This window comes from Macaca fascicularis, chromosome 1, assembly GCF_037993035.2.
Source record: "Macaca fascicularis isolate 582-1 chromosome 1, T2T-MFA8v1.1".
In the NCBI taxonomy this organism is placed as follows: domain Eukaryota; kingdom Metazoa; phylum Chordata; class Mammalia; order Primates; family Cercopithecidae; genus Macaca; species Macaca fascicularis.
In genome coordinates this window covers 169,437,479-169,454,837 of record NC_088375.1, presented here as the reverse complement: position 1 = coordinate 169,454,837, position 17,359 = coordinate 169,437,479, and the positions used below count along the sequence as shown (strand labels likewise).

At 41.6% G+C, this 17,359-nt stretch overlaps 1 protein-coding gene across 12 annotated transcripts in view; it reads left to right on the top strand.

Annotated features, from left to right (window-relative positions):
- The window catches only part of AK4 (adenylate kinase 4), an 85,634-nt gene extending 72,945 nt beyond the window's left edge, over positions 1-12,689 (top strand). For 10 of the 12 annotated variants that reach the window (XM_045369666.2, XM_065521076.1, XM_005543156.4 and 7 more), the window contains 2 exons: positions 4,923-5,041; positions 6,570-12,689. In XM_045369666.2, the coding sequence (XP_045225601.2) occupies positions 4,923-5,041; positions 6,570-6,684 (234 nt within the window). In that variant the 3' untranslated portion in view covers positions 6,685-12,689. The remainder of the gene's footprint in view (positions 1-4,922; positions 5,042-6,569) is intronic. The other 2 variants (XR_012419115.1, XR_012419114.1) reach the window with 1 other exon arrangement.
- The last annotated feature ends 4,670 nt before the right edge of the window (positions 12,690-17,359 follow it).

Sequence of the window (17,359 nt, the reverse complement as noted above, 5' to 3'; positions counted from 1 at the left end):
ATTCATGTGCACAGTTTTGTGCAAATGTAAGTTTTCACCTATTTTGAGTAAAAACCAAGGAGTGTAATTGCTGGATTGTAAGTATATATTTAGCTTTGTGAGAAACTGGCAAAAATTGTCTTCCAAACTGGTTATTTGATTTTGCATTTCCACCAGCAGTAAATGTTTCTGTTTCTCCACATTGTCACCAATATTTAGTGTAGTCAGTGTTTTAGATTTCAGCCATTCTACTAGGTAAGCATTATAGTTTTTTGACATGGAGAAATCTTCTAAAAGTTTTTTTCTCTTCTTTTTTGAGATGGAGTCTTGCTCCATCACCTAGGCTGGAGTGCAGTGGTGTGATCTCGGCTCATTGCAGCCTCTGCCTCCTGGGTTCAAGTGATTCTTCTGCCTCAGCCTCCTGAGTAGCTGGGATTACAGGCATGTGCCACCATGCCTGGCTAGTTTTTGTATTTTTAGTAGAGACGGGGTTTCACCATGCTGACCAGACTGGTCTCGAACCCCTGACCTCAAGTGATCTACCTGCCTTGGCCTCCCAAAGTGCTGGGATAACAGGTATGAGCCACCGCGCACGGCCCTGAAAGTATTTTTCAATGAGAAGTACAAACAGCAGAATGATCCCATTTTTGTAAAACAGTGACTACACCTCTTTATATGTGTATCTGTTGGTGTGTTGAGTGTGTGATCTCTAGCTTTATAAGATCAGGGAGAAAGTCACGAGGGCTGTATCCTGAGCTGGAACTGGATGAGGGAAAGGAATCATAGTTGATGTGCAGAGTGGGCAGGTGGTTAAGTGACTAGGGAAGGCTAAAGGAATAAAAAGATTACCCTTAAAAGGTTCAAAGTATAATATTGATACAGTTGGCTCAAATTAGACATGTGTAAAGGTATATGTATACAGATATTTTAACAAATTTACTTAAATAATTATTGTTCTTTTTGATAAAGACTTTTTGGTTTATCTTTATGATAAAGACTATTTATCTGATAAAGACAGATTGAGTTGTCTTTACAATAGTGAACTCCAGTTTTAAACGGGTGGTAGGTACTATTACTTGTTATCATTCAAATGTGGAATGCATGGCATTGTGCTTTATTAGGTTAATCTTTATGGAAACATTATTACACTTGAATATAGATGGAGTCAGTAATTACTATAGAAAATTGGCCGGGCGCGGTGGCTCAAGCCTGTAATCCCAGCACTTTGGGAGGCCGAGACAGGCGGATCATGAGGTCAGGAAATCGAGACCATCCTGGCTAATACGGTGAAACCCCGTCTCTACTAAAAAATACAAAAAACTAGCCGGGCGAAGTGGCGGGTGCCTGTAGTCCCAGCTACTCGGGAGGCTGAGGCAGGAGAATGGCGTGAACCCGAGAGGAGGAGCTTGCAGTGAGCTGAGATCCGGCCACTGCACTCCAGCCTGGGTGACAGAGCAAGACTCCGTCTCAAAAAAAAAAAAAAAAAAAAGAAAATTACTTCAAGGGGCTAAGAATGGCTTCCCAACTCCTGGGTGCCATTGTGTCAGTAAAGTCCCAATGAGACTTTTTCACTTGAGTTAAGCACTCCTTTTGAAGTCTTTTAAAAATGTAAAAGTGGGCCAGGCCTATTGGCCTGGTGGGGGGGATCAAGGCCGTAGTGAGCTGTGATTGTGCCACTGCACTTCAGCCTGGGCGACGGAGTAATATCTGGCCTCCCTCCCACCTCCAAAAAAGGTAAAAGTTCTGTAATTATTTTATTAGATCCCTTCCTGATATCTGTCTCAAGAAGCTATGATGGGGGAAAAATGGGTGGGAGTAAAAAAGAAGTTCTGACAATACAGATGGGAACACTGAAGTCCAACACAGAAGCTTTACATTTTGGCTTTGTCCAGACCTGCTGATGCAGAGATTCTCATAAAATTTGAAAAGCCTTACCACTGAGTTGCTTTTCAAAGCCTGGGTTTCTCTCAAAGAACATCTGCAATTACCATGCTGCTTTTGAAGACCTTAGTGAAAGTGCTAACCTAGATCAACTCTACCAGCTGTGGTGAAGTGGCTATGTTGTCTGGGGTATATACCCTGGGGTTCGTCATCTGGCGCCAGGAAAATTTAGGACATGGACACGAGGAGTTTAGGAGCGGAGGTTTACAATAGGCAGAAGAGAAGAGAAAGAGAAACGGCTGTCTCTCTGGAGAAGAGTGCGCTCCAAGTGGAAAAGACCAGCTGGTGGTGGATGCCCTGGATTTTATAGTCCAGGGTGAGGAGATGGTGTCTGATTTACATAGGGCTTACAGATTGGTTGGATCAGGCACGACGTTTACATAGTGCTCAGGGAAGGCTGGTGGCCCCACCCTAATCTTATTATGCAAAAGAACTCTCCCTGGCCTGCCGACTTTTGTCTGCTTCTTACTGTACACGGGCTGACAAAGAGAAGGGAAGATGGAGCCACCATCTTGAACACGTCTGGTCCGTTGTTGCTGCCAGCATTCTCCCGTGCAAGCTCCCAGCTTGCTTGTCTATGTCTGCAGCTCGACTTTACAGGCTGCTCTTTGTTAGAAAATGATTTGGGTTGCTTTTCATTAAAGAGAAAAGCCTTACTGAGGACTTCCATCCCCTTACTAGCTGCCTAAGTGATTTCTTCTTAACTCCTATGTCAGTGGTGGCCGGGTTCCCTGGGAAGGAGGGGCGCCGTTGCTCTAGCATCATTCTGCTTTCTGGAAACAGGGTTGTATTTGCTGATGCTCTGAAATTCTGGAAATGACTTTCTGAGCCTTGTGACTGTAAGTAAAATAAAGAACGTGGCAGTAGAGGTAATATACAGCCTTCTCCCATCCCCATCTCTCCTGTCATGTTGGGTTAACAACCATGGAATACACATGTGATAATTACATGGCTCACTCATAAATCATAAGAATAAGTCATATACCTGAGGCCCTGAGCTGTAATGGAATTTTAGTGCATTTCACATTTATAGCCAGTTCCTGATTATCCAGTTGAGTTGCCTGTGCCTCTCGGTTCTGTTCTGGCCTACCTTCTGACAGATTTATTTCTTGTGACTATCTCCCCTGGTGAGTAATAGTCATGGACATGGGAGGCAAAATTCAAAACGTGTCCATTCTGCAATTTGTAAGGAGCTAGATTCCTGGGGAGATTAAAACAAATTGAAAATCAAGGTTTTTTTTTTTTTTTTTAATAAATTTGCCATTCTCAGAACGTTCGTCCCTGATTGTCATGGGTCATTTAATAATTCCTAATTTAATACACCTTTAAATATGTCATTTTAAAAAATATTCTAATTCATGCCTTCTATTTCTCTTTTCCTTAATTTTTGTGGTTAAGAGTTTCACTAAAATAAATGTCATTTTTTATTATTAAAAAAATTTTTTTTGAGACAGAGTCTCGCTCTGTCACCCAGGCTGGAGTGCAGTGACATGATTTCACTGCAGCCTCTGCCTCCTGGGTTCAAACGATTCTCCTGCCTCAGACTCTTGAGTAGCTAGGATTACAGGCACCCACCACCACACCTGGCTAATTGTATTTTTAGTAGAGACGGGGTTTTGCCTTGTTGGCCAGACTGGTCTTGAACTCCTGACCTTAAGTGATCCGCCCACCTTGGCCTCCCAAAGTGCTGAGATTATAGGCATGAGCCACTGTGCCCCACCCAACTGATAAATGTTGTTACATATGATGAGAGTGGGGAGTTCTTGCCTTTTTTCCCAAATTTATAGTGTGTTCAATATTTAACCCTATGTATGATGTCAGCTATAACTTTATTATAATGTGCTTCATGAGATTTTTTTGGGGAGAATAGAAGGCTAGCAAAATAATTAGACAAACACACTGCAGAAAATCATATACATTTTCAAATCAAATACATAAGACCAGCCAGGTGCAATGGCTCATGCCTGTAATCCCAGCACTTTGGGAGGCCGAGGCGGGTGGATCACCTCAGGTCAGGAGTTCAAGACCAGCCTGACCAACATGGTGAAACCCCGTCTCTACTAAAAATACAAAGATTAACTGGGCATGGTGGCAGGCGCCTGTAATCCCACCTACTCGGGAGGCTGAGGCAGGAGAATCACTTGAACCCAGGAGGCAGAGGTTGCAGTGAGCCGAGATAGAGCCATTGCACTCCAGCCTGGACAACAGAGTGAGACTCCATCTCAAAAAAAAAATAAAATAAATAAATAAATAAAATAAAAGCTGTATTAATCAGAACTAGCAGTTAAGGTATATTTTTTGTTTATTTTACATTGAGAAAGCAGCAACACATAAGAAAAGCTAAAGTGTTTTAACAAATCAACACCAGCTTCCCTTTTGAGTAATATAATTTAGGTGAGGACACAGTCACTTCAGTTTTTTTTTTTCCTTCTGTACGTTCCTACAGCGTATGTCATTATTCGATCTAGTAAAATAACCTGAATAAGGGAAATTTCATAGAAGCGCCAGGATAGAATTGGAAAGCTGGCAGAGATGGTACTGAACTGTATTCTCCTAGATTAGTATTTTTCCTAAGTAAACCAAGTTGGTTTTTTGAGATTTTGTTTTCTGCATTAAGAACTCAGGCTTTATTTTAGAAGACAAGGTAGTTTTAGGGATATTTAGAGAACCAAGATGACATTGTCTAAAGGTTTGTTGTTGGGGGAGGTTGCATGGAATTTTAGGCCGAATTGAAAGTAGCATTTATCAACAGCACTGGAACATGTTCGAAAAGATCTGAACTGTTAATAAAGATTTAATGTCAGCTCCCAGGAAATAAGGTTAACATACTGTTAAGTGTGCTATTTCTTTTTCTACTACTCTTACAATTAACACTGTCACCAAGGCCTAATTCTTCATGTGGTAGGAGTCAAAGGTGAATACACGGTTTTGCACAGAAAAGTTTTTACCTGTGAAATGGCCCAACTGTTGTCTATATTAATTGTTTTCTTTGGTATTTGTAGGGTATTGATGACGTCACTGGTGAGCCATTAGTCCAGCAGGAGGATGATAAACCTGAAGCAGTTGCTGCCAGGCTAAGACAGTACAAAGACGTGGCAAAGCCAGTCATTGAATTATACAAGTGAGTGTGCGTCGATATTTTCATGACAAAGGACAGACTGGAAAGGTGTGGAGCCTACGGGGAAGAACACTGGGCTGAGGCAGAGTAGTGTTTCTTTAAGACAGATAAACACTAACAACCCAAAACCTTCCCAGAAGTCAGATGAAATGCTGGAGCTGTACATGAAAGATAAATTTCCGTACTTTTATCCTGAAACTGTTAGAACATAAGGACCCCAAACCTGATCATCTCTATCTGTTCTGGATGTAAAACAACATTGAGATTTATTTTCATTTTCTTAAAATTTTAAGTGACTGAGATAGTGGTCCCACATATGTTGATACTCCCACATACAAATATCTGGTTCGGATAGAAGATTAGAAGAGACTTTTGGTGTGTCCCTTCTTGAAGTGTCTGTAGGGAGTTTAACAAAGAAAGGCTAAAACCATAAAGCAGAGATTAAAAATTCAAATGGCTGCAGGGGCTAGGGCAGGTATTGGAAATGAGTCTCAAACATGGTGAGGGATATGTCAAGCTAGGCAGCTGAATGACAGTTGAACTGGACAGGGTGGCTGCTCCAGCCAGTTAGCATTCTAGGGCACACAGGCCAATGATTCCCATTTTTCAGGAAGAGCAGAAGTCTGGCTTTCTGTGTGTGTGTTTTGGGGGAAATCTCAGTTTTCATATTGGCAACATATTTACATTTTTTAAATAACATGCAAGTCAAACAAATCTCTATGCTGAGTGCATTCAAAACAGCAGTTTATACTCTCTGTTACAATCACTTTCTGGCTTTGTAGTCCCCAGGAAATTTAGCAAACCTTTAGATGAGAGTTTTATGATCATATTATTATGATACAGCAATCATGTGTTCCATGATTCATTAAGTAATAAGGGTTTTATTTTTTTTTATTTTTATTTTTTTTTGAGACGGAGTCTCGCTCTGTCACCCAGGCTGGAGTGCAGTGGCCGGATCTCAGCTCACTGCAAGCTCCGCCTCCCAGGTTCACGCCATTCTCCTGCCTCAGCCTCCCGAGTAGCTGGGACTATAGGCGCCCGCCACCTCGCCCGGCTAGTTTTTTGTATTTTTTAGTAGAGACGGGGTTTCACCGTGTTAGCCAGGATGGTCTCGATCTCCTGACCTCGTGATCCACCCGTCTCGGCCTCCCAAAGTGCTGGGATTACAGGCGTGAGCCACCGCGCCCGGCCAATAAGGGTTTTAATATACCAAAGCTTTTCAGTGGTTTGCTTTTGAAAATTGTATATTGAGGCACATTTGGAATGGTGCCTATAATGCCATTCTTTGATATGTTTTAAAGGGGAGAAAAGAGGTGGCATCATGACAAGCATACTAGAATTGCAAAAGCTATGACCTTATTTAGGTACACCCAGTGGAAGTGTTGATACCTTTGAAAGGGGCTGGTTTAGCACTTAGTGTGATATATGATATAGACCATAAGATCATGCTTGTTTTATATCTAGGATCTTCTGCACTAATATGTGGAGAAGAAACCAAAAAAGCCATTGTATGTTGGACTTTGTTTTTCAGGAGCCGAGGAGTGCTCCACCAATTTTCCGGGACGGAGACGAACAAAATCTGGCCCTACGTTTACACACTTTTCTCGAACAAGATCACACCTATTCAGTCCAAAGAAGCATATTGACCCTGCCCAATGGAAGAACCAGGAAGATGTGGTCATTCATTCAATTGTGTGTGTAGTATTGGTGCTGTGTCCAAATTAGAAGCTAGCTGAGGTAGCTTGCAGCATCTTTTCTAGTTGAAATGGTGAACTGATAGGAAAACAAATGAGTAGAAAGAGTTCACAAGAGGCTCTCCTCTGCCTTTGAAAAGGAAGGTCACCTACACATGTTTAAGGTGTCTCTGCACGTGTCTCAAGCCCTTCACAAGAAAGCAAGTACAGTGTGGATTTCAAGTGGTGTGTAACTTCAGCTCCAGCTGGTTTTTGACAGCTGTTGCTGTGGTATTCTTTTTTACACATGATGGTGATAGTTTCTGGTTCTCCCCATCCCCACAAAGGCTGTTGAACCACAGCACCAGGAAGCCTGAGAATGAATCCTAAGGGCTCCAGCCCAGACTTCGTCCCAGGCTTTCTGGTGTGTGCCCCCCTGGTAACAGTGAAATTGAAGCTGCTTCCTCACAGTGGTTGTTTCTCTGGTCTTGAGTGACTGTGTCCACAGATCATTTTCTTCCGGTAGGAATAACTCCTTTTCTGTATCCGCACTCCATGGAGTCTCTCCTTTTCAGACATCCTGGGATGAAAGAATTTGGCTTTTTTTTTTTTACATCTGTTTCACTCTTTGGCCGTTAAACAAAACTGATAGTTATTGCTCTTATCCCTCTCAAATTCTTCTAAGAACTGAGAGTGATGGGGTTGTATTGAATTTCTGTATGCACCGGGAACTGAGCTATGAAGAGGATCTTATTAAACTGCTGGTCTGACTCATGGATTGACACTGTTCCTTTCTTTTATTGTGAAAAAAAAAAACCCCTAAAAGTCTTGGGGACCCCCTAAAGTCTTTTGGGAATCCTCAAAAAGCATGGGAAATACAAGTATTTAGCTACATAAATGTTGTAAGATCATATCTTATGTATAGAAGTAATAAGACCGTTTGGAATTACTAGACTAATTGAATAGTTACGGTTTCTATTCAGTACAATAAAATGTATTTTGAAAGTGCTGCTAACTATTGATGCTGACAGTGTTTCACTCCTATGAGTGACCCAAACATATTATAAATAGGTGGTAAAGGGAGTGGAGCCTGTGGGGTTGAGCAGAATGTTGTACTAACTGTGCTTGGACTAAGTATAACAGCTTTATGATTATGGGAAAACAAAATCTTTATTTTTTTTTTTTTCTGTTCCAAAGATTCATCCTGTGGGGTGGCCATAAAGTCTAGAATTAGATACTAATATTTTGTCATTCGTTATAACATAGTATCAATAAACCATTTGTTAAAAGATTTGCCTGGTTTCCAGACTTGGTGGCCACCTTGAATAATTCTTCCTATCCTCTGGGAAGGATGATGAAATTTATTCCTGCTGCCTTAAAAATATGTATCCCTTCTTCATGCATCATGACTGTCCCCAGCGAGTATCCTCTACTATTCCTGGGAGTGACTCCTGTCTGACTTTTCATACTGGTGAGAAGAAAAGAAGCCTATTGTAACACTTTAGTGATGTTGAAACACATTACTTACTTTGTGAAGATGTCCCAGTGAATGCTCTGTCAGTTCGCTGCCGTATGTCATCTATATGATAACGAATGCATCTTCCTTCTAAGTACTGCCCAAACTCTTGCCAGCTCCTCTCCCATTGTCCCTTCATGTGATTATTTTTTGGCTACCTTAGTGGAAATATAGACCAGTCTTCTCCCCATCCATCCTCTCAAACATAATGAGATTGTTTATTTTTTAGATGTATGCAGTGAAAATGCCCAGTCAGGTCTATGAATCGTCAGTGCATTATATTGACTCTGAGCACTTTAGAATGTAGAGTTGCAATTGAATGCCAGCTGTGGAGATGGGGTGCATATCAGATATGTAGATAAAACTCAGGTTTGCTGGGGAACCAGGTATAGAGAAAAATAAGTCTGATACAAGGAAAATTGCACAACTTAGAGTAGTTCTGCTATAGATAAAATTTCCACAAAATAGGAAATGTAGAGAGTTATTCTATAGAATACTAGAAAGAGTAAAGACTGCTTTTTGGAAAGAGGAAAATCTTCAAACTTCTTTCTTCACTTCCCTTTGTGTTTAGCTGACCCTCCAATGTGATCATTGCTTTTAGAGTTTGGGAGAGGTATGGGAAGTGGCCTGATCCCTGCTTCCATACTTCACTCCTCCATCCATCCATCCTTCCCCTCCAGCTAAATGGACAATTCTAGCCAACACTGAGTCACTCTTAAGTCTCAGCAGTGGGTGTGTTTGCTGAGATTGTCCAGCAGTTGAGCAGTTTGGTCTCACCTCCCTCGCTAGCTGAGACCAAAAAGAGACAAATACCTTTTTCATGGTCTTAGAAACATAATGCTTATTTCGTGGTCAGTGGCTTTTAAAAAATCTATTTCTGGTTTTCTTCAACAAACTCACTAGTTTTCCCTTAAATGATTTTGTAAAATTTAAAGTTATCCTGAAAATGTTTTGGCAAAAGTAAAATTAAAGGGACATCTTTTTTTTTTTTTTTTTTTTTTTTTTTTTTTTTTTTTTCTGTTGCCACACATGGCTGTTCCTTCACCTTTAAGCAAAGAGAGTGGTTCAGCTGGTTTCTAAGATGCCAACCTGACCTTGCATTCTGTCATTCTACCCAGCTCTTAGTTCAGTTTGCTTCCATTATCCTAACAGGCTTCTTACTGACTTAGAACTTGGAAAGGCTGCTATATTTAATACTCTCCAACACTAACGCAGACTTAAGATAGATACTGTTTATTGAAAATCTACTGAGTGAAATGTGCGGTTTTAGGACCTTTATAAGCATCTCATTTAATCTTTCTAGCATCCTGTGAAACAGCCATGATTTCATGTTGATAAACAAAGAAGACAGGGGTCCCAGGGATGTGAAGCATTTTGCCCAGGCTTCTGCTGCTGGTGACCAGTGTAGCTGGAACTCCAGCTCAGGTTTTCCTGACTCAGAAGACTGAGCTTGTTCCTCGATGTTATTAATAGCTACTTGTGTCCAAGCAACCAAGGGCCTTGAGTCTACTTGGTTCTGCTTATGGCCTCACATCAAGAATAATAGAGGTAGTCTAGGTATGGTGGAGCTGGTCCATGCCTGTAGTCCCAGTGCTTTGGGAATCCTTGATAGGAAGATTGTCAGAGGCCAAAAGTTCAAGACCAGGCTGGGCAATATCACAAGACTCCATCTCTACAGAAAAATAAAAAATTAGCCAGCCATGGTGGTGTACACTTGTGGTCCTAGTTACTCAGGAGACTGAGGCAGGAGGATTGCTTGATCCTAGGAGTTCGAGGCTGCAGTGAGCTATGATTGCACCTCTGCACCCAAGTCTGGGCAACACAGCGAGACCCTGTTTCTTAAAAAAATAAAAAATTGCAGAGCTCACCAAAGTGATGTTCACCTTTTTATGATGTTCCTTTTTTTTTTTTTTTCTTTTTCCTTTGCTTAAGCAAAGAAAGCTGCTAGAAGAGAGTCTTAGTTTTCCTGCATAAGACCTCCTTTATGAATAGAATAAACGACTGTCAGAGTAGGCTGGGCTTGGGCCCAGGCTAAACTATGAAGGAAGCAAGCTCACATCCCTTAACTACCCTTTCGGTGTCCATTGGGTTGTGCCCCGGAAGTGACCTTTGCCCTTGAGCCATCCCCAGCCCATGGTGCCCACACATAGGCTTTTGAGCTCCTTGGAGCTATCCAGACCCTGTTCACTTTTCCTTCCTGAGATTAGAACAAATCAACCCCTTCCACTCCAAACAAGGTCTTGATGATAAAGTAATCCTTAAAATGCTGGTAGATAAACAAGCGATGATGAAGCATCGAACACAGGTTAGCTCCTGACTTTTGTACCAATGTGTCTGTGTTCCATTACACATTAACATGACTCTGAGTGCCACATCCAAACCTTTGCCCACCATCTGCTTGTTGTGCAACAGTTGAGGCAGTAACCAGGGGAGATTCACTTCCTGTCTTGTCCTTCCCCAGGGATCACTCCCCTGCTGCACTCTAGCAGCCAAGCTCAGATGAGCTCCATTGTTACTCTAGGTGTGCCCATCTCTTTGGTGGGGAAGGAGAAAGGTAAGAATAGCCATGAATGAGGAAGGATTCTTGGAGGGAGGGGCCGCTGTGGTTTTTCCTGCTATTTAAGATGTTGAGACCGGATAACTTTAGAAAAATGCCTGCACAAACCCATAAATAGTGCTTTTATAAAGTTTATAAAACTTTATAAAACCTGAGTTCAGTATTTGACATTAGCTTTTTGTCCAAAGAATTGAAGCCTGCTGGAGGTCTTTGCTCAAATAATAAATACTGCATATTTCCAAATGTGTTCAGGTATAGGCACTAGGTACTGTCTGTTTACTCCATGTTAGGTACATTACATGCATTGGCTAATCAAATCCTCATCAATTACCTATGTAATAATCTCAATTTGCCTCCTGGTATTATAAATGGAAATAATCCTGTTTATTTTAAATGGGTTTTCATGTACCTATAGGGATTAGTCAGGAAATTCAAAGGGCCTTTTTTATCCCTTTTCCTAGTTTGAGCTCCCTGTTCTCTTTAACGGATAAAACAACATATTTGCTTCAGCCTGGATTCTTTGTTTTTGGTGCTTTGGTGCAGAGACAGGAAATGGGCACTCAGAGTCACACTGGTAGTTGCACACTGTATCTACAGAGGGCGTGTCTCATCTGTACTCTGCTGGGTTACAGGATTTCAGGAGGTATTTGTGTCCACCTGAAAATTCCATTTATTGCCTTTCATTTAACAGTGTCTTCCTTTCTGCAGTTGGTTTTGCTAGAGAGGCAATTCATAAGGTGAAGTCCTGTTCATGGTAGACTTGCTTTCTCACTATCCCCTTCAATTTTTAGTAACTCCCTGGTCTATTTGGTGTCTTTAAAAAAAAATAACCTGGTAATGGAGACTTCTTTTAATATGGAAATGTGGTCTGGTAGTAAGTTACTCCTTTCCACATGTAACTGACCCAGTCTGGTTTCCAAATGAGAAGTGTGCAAGCCCCAGATGTTGAGACGCCGTATTTCAACTGTGAAAAAAATCTGCTTCCTGCATCTGTTGAAATATAATTGTTCATACTTGCCATCCCTTATCTTTCTTGTAACAATATGCACAGTTTTTGCCAGAATAAATGCCATTATCTGTATGCTTCAGGGAATTTCCCAATTTGATCTGTGTGTGTGTGTGTGTGCGCGCGCGCGCATGTGTGTGTGTGAGAGAGAGAGAGCTGCAGTAAAACACTTCTAAAGGGTGAAAGCTCTTGTATGGCATAGATACCTTCCTCTGGTAATAATTAGGTTATTCCCGGAAGCACAGTGTCATTCTTTAAATAAAAGCTTTCCTGTTTAAAGCTTTTCAAAGGAGCAGACCATCTTGAAGATTTCCCCTAGCGTTGATATGTATCTAATTCATTTTATAAAATCCTTCTTGTCTTCATTTTAAAGCTTTGGCTATAGTCAGAAATGTCCTAAATAACAAACTGTTTTGTATTTAATTTAGAGAAGAGTAAAGGGAAGGAAACTCAGTCTTTATGTAAGCTCCAAGGATATTAGGGCTTAGAGGGCTTTTCTAGTTTTATGAGAATTTGTACTACTGATTTTTATATATTCTTGTTTTTGAGATGAACAGATCTCTGGGGAAATTGTTGAGTTACAATGGCATTTCACTGTGATCCCTCTCAAGCTCACATCAGTTCTGTAACCCAATGACGACCTGTCTCTTCGGTTTACTGTCCTGTGAAATGTCAGCTCAAGTTTCCCAGAAGTTGTGTGTTTATGATGAGTCAGAGTGCTTTTCCTCGGTGGGACAGTTGCTGGCTCTCTTAATTTTGGTGTATGTGCTTCAAAGTATCTAAACCTCCAGTCTGATCTGTATATGCTATCCTGTTAATTGTATTGATTATTTTGATTATCTTGCTTGAAGGTTCATACTTTTGAATTTGATAGAAATAAAGTTTTTTTCTGCTTATAACTAGTGAATTCATTTAATGTTTGTATAGCTTTTTATACTTGATAATATAAAATTTCACAAATACTTTCATTGATGCCACTCTGCAACTACTACATTACCAACAATGTTGTCTCCAATTTGCAGAAAAGCAAGATCCTGAACCAAGAATTATTATCCCCAGTCCTGTTTTCTTTTCTGCTACACCATATTGCCTTATTCATATACCCTTAAATTCCTGTTTGTCCAGCACTTTATTGTTTACAATTTTAATGTACATCCTTTGTTGTTTTTTTTCCCCTAACCTCTAGACAACCAGGGATCTTTTTTTTTTTTCTTGAAACAATTAGATAATGTGAGCAGATTCTCTCCCTGTTTTACACATTAGGAAATTCGATCGGATTATGCGACTCTAAGATTGTAGCATCTGGGATTACTCAGCAGAAGCAGAAACTATAGCAGGTCTATCACATGGGAGCTAGAACCATGAAGAAAATAGAGCTGCTGTAGGCGAAACTCCCTGAGATAGTGAGGGATGGGGAAAAATACTCTGGCATTTCCCAGCCTCACACTCTTCTGTCTGTGGGGCAGCTTCCCTTAGCTGAACCCAGCCAGAAGCCAGCTGACATAGGAGGCTGAGAAACATGTTCTTTTTTTTTTTTTTTTTTTTTTTGAGACGGAGTCTTGCTCTGTAGCCCGGGCTGGAGTGCAGTGGCCGGATCTCAGCTCACTGCAAGCTCCGCCTCCTGGGTTTAGGCCATTCTCCTGCCTCAGCCTCCGGAGTAGCTGGGACTACAAGCGCCCGCCACCTCGCCCGGCTAGTTTTTTGTATTTTTAGTAGAGACGGGGTTTCACGGTGTTAGCCAGGATGGTCTCGATCTCCTGACCTCGTGATCCGCCCGTCTCGGCCTCCCAAAGTGCTGGGATTACAGGCTTGAGCCACCGCGCCCGGCCGAGAAACATGTTCTAAAGGCTTGTCCATGCTGCTGAAAAGGCAGAGGAAAGTGGAACTGAAAAGGATGGCAATGTAGTAGATTGTGTTAAATTTAATGACATCCAGTCCCCTCCTCTTTTTTTTTGAGACAGAGTCTTGCTTTGTCACCCAGGCTGGAGTGCAGTGATGCAATCATGGCTCGCTGTGCAGCTTCAACATCCTGGGTTCATGTGATCCTCCTGCCTCAGCCTCATTAGTAGCTGAGACTACAGGTGCATGCCACAATGGGCTAATTTTTTTTTCTGATTTTTTTGTAGAGACAGGGTCTCACTATGTTGCCTAGGCTGGTCTGAAACTCCTGGGCTCAAGCAGTCCTTCCACCTTGGCCTCCCAAAGTGCTGGGATTACAGGAGTGAGCCACTGTGCCTGGCCACTTTCCCTTCTTTTGGGAGGATTTTACACCTTGACCCCATTGGCTTCAGGCTTGGACATATGGTTTGCTTTGACCAGTGAAATGTGGGCAGAAATGACGTGTGCCACTTCTGAGCAGAAGTTTTAGGAGCTAGGGCATGGTCACCATTCTCTTTTCCTTTTCAGTGAGACTGGCGACCTCACAGAGCTCTTTCAACCTGAATTCTAAAGGGAAGACACGGACCAGAGATGTAGCCAATCCATCGTAGATGAGCAGTGTACATTAAAAATAAACCTTTGCTTTACAAGCCACTGAGATTTGGATAGAGTTTATTTTCACAGCATAACTTAGCCCAAGCTGACTGATAAAACCGGGCCTAAGACTAACATATCTTGTCATCCAGTTATAACTTTGATTCTTTTATTATGCATTTTTATGCTCTCGGGTTACAAAGATGAATCAGACCGAGTTTTTGCCTGGGACTTCTTCACAATGTACTGGAGGAGATGGACATATTATTAGATTACTCTATACATGACTGTTGGAGTTGATCACTGCGCCATAAAGGAAAAAACGGAGGTAGTAACTCTCGGCTGGCCAAGTAGAGCCCATGGAAGAACTAATATTTGAGCTGAGTGATGCATGCAAAAGAGAACCCAAGCAGAGGAAATGCTAGGCACAAGAAAGTCTGAGCATGCATGGCAGGTGGAGGCCACAGCAGTGTGAGGCAGGACTGGGGAGATAATGGTAAGATTGAATTCTATTGGGAAGCGCCTGGCCTGCCTTTGGTTCGTGGTAGGCAGTATAGACTATATTGCCAGAAAATGACACCTTCAGATTTGCATGATAACGTCGTAACTGTACCATGGTCTGAACTAAGATGTGGTAGCAGAGTTCAACAAAAAAGGATGGTTGGATAATAACAGAAGAGAAAAACTTAAATGACACTAGGGAACAAAAATGAGTGAAATAGTGGTGAACGTGAGGCAGTAAGGAGTAGGGCTGTGAGGACTGGAGGACGCTGCCCTATCAGAGGGGAGCCATTGCTTAGTTCTGGACAGTTGTTACCGTCTTAAGGGCGGTGGCTCAATGCTGCCACAATTATTCAATTTGTCAAAAGAAGCCAAAAATTTGTGTTTCATGTGAAATTTTATTTTTAAGTATTTGCAGTTTTAAAAAATTAGGGGAGGGCTTTCCAGTCTTAACAACAACAACAAAAAATGCAGAGTTATCAAGAATTCTGTTTTTATTTTTATTTTATTTATTTATTTATTTTTGAGACAGAGTCTTGCTCTGTTGCCCAGGCCAGAATGCAGTGGCGAGATCTCTGCTCACTGCAAGCTCCGCCTCCTGGGTTCACGTCATTCTCCTGCCTCAGCCTCCCAAGTAGCTGGGACTACAGGCGCCCACCACCATGCCCGGGTAATTTTTGGTATTTTTAGTATAGAGACAGGGTTTCATCGTGTTAGCCAGGATGGTCTTGATCTCCTGACCTTGTTATCCACCCGCCTCGGCCTCCCAAAGTGCTGGGATTACAGGCATGAGCCACTGCGCCCAGCCGAGAATTCTGTTTTTATAAGAGAGCACTACTCATTTAAATCACTTGAGTTTCTCTCCTGCTCCATAATTCAACTGATGTGATGTTTTCCCATATTAATTTCAGCCAGTGAATATGTGCATATCCAGTGATGATTCTCTCTCTCTCTCTCTCTCTCTCTCTCTGGCAGAGGGACTACAATCAAGGCACCTTTTGTCTTGCTCAGGACCACAAGGAGTTGGGGACAGAGAGCCCTACTATTTGAAAGTGACTAGGAGCTGAGCAGTGCTCAGTCTCTCCTGTGGCCAGTTTTTCTCCTGCCAGGATCCTGGCATCAGTCCCTTTAACAAACCTAGAAGGCCTCCCATGAACAAATTATATCTCAGGTCCCATTAGTAGTTAACACTTTGCATCCCTGCCAGTCTAGTGCCATATAACCTGAGAGAGGGATGCTATTTCCTGACAAGGAGGAATCAGAAATACAAAAATGAACGGTCCATAACTAGACCAGTCAGGACAGACCAGCCATTCTCTTCAAAGCAGTGACTCAGATACACTGACCCCTCCAGATCCACTGACTATGTCAACCACCCTGGGGGCACTGACCATCTCAGACAGGCCACTCTGGACATATTGGACACCATGACATCCTGATTATTCTGGATACATTGATCATATACACCCACCACAATATGAAAGCCTTCTATTAGTCCAACAGGGTCAAGTAGAAGAGAGTAGACTAAAATTGCTTAGAGACCTGGATGAACCATCTTTTATATTTTATCTTCGTTAAAAAACAAACAAAGAAACAAAAAAAACCTTTGGTATGTTTCTTAAGTATAAAGATAATTTAAAAGAAGTGACTTATTTAGGATATACATGAAAGTCTTACCTAAAAATTTATAGATACTGCATTTATAAGTTGAGGCTAGATAGTAAGGACTCTTTGACGATAATGACAGATGCCTAGATCTGAATCTTTCTACACATTTCAAAAACCATACAGGCTTGGCATGGTGGCTCACGCCTGTAATCCCAGCACTTTGGGAGGTTGAGACAGGAGGATTGCTTGTGCCCAGTAGTTCGAGGCTGCAGTGAGCCAAGATCATGCCACTGCACTCCAGCCTAGGCAGCAGAGCAAGACCCTTTCAATACATAAATAAATACATGCATATATATATACACACACACACATACATACATACAGCTCAACAAGGACAGCAAATAAAATTATAACTCGTATCTACTAAATACTAAGAAATTTAATATGAACTCTCATTTTATTTAAAGGGGAAATCATAGTCCCAGCTATTAAGCTCAGGTAGAAGGAAGAGAAAAACAGGAATTATTTGAGAAAAGGAGAGTGCACTTGGGTCCCAGAGAGTCTCACACTAAGTGGATACCCATACTGCATCACAGCACTTGCTACTGGGGAATTGAAGGGGCTTGAGAGTGCATGGGGCCAAACATTTAAGTCTTCAGAGGGTACTGCTTCTGGGAGAGAACAAAGGAACTAAGAAAGGAAAGGTATCTCTTGGAAATTTGGTGATGAAGATGTAAGAAAAAGTTGGAAATTAAGAATCCTACAGAAAGAAGAGTTTAATAAAAATGATGGCATATTAAACTCTCCCTATCACGCCTCACTCCATGCAGAGAAAATTAAAAAAAAAGAGAGAAAGAGAAAAAAGATGCTGTTCATTAAGGAAATTGCATTTTACTGTACCAACTGAAGAGGGCACTCTGAGCTAAGAAACCTAGTAAACTACTCAACTCCTTCAACCCCATTTGTAGAAATACCTGGCCCAAGAAAA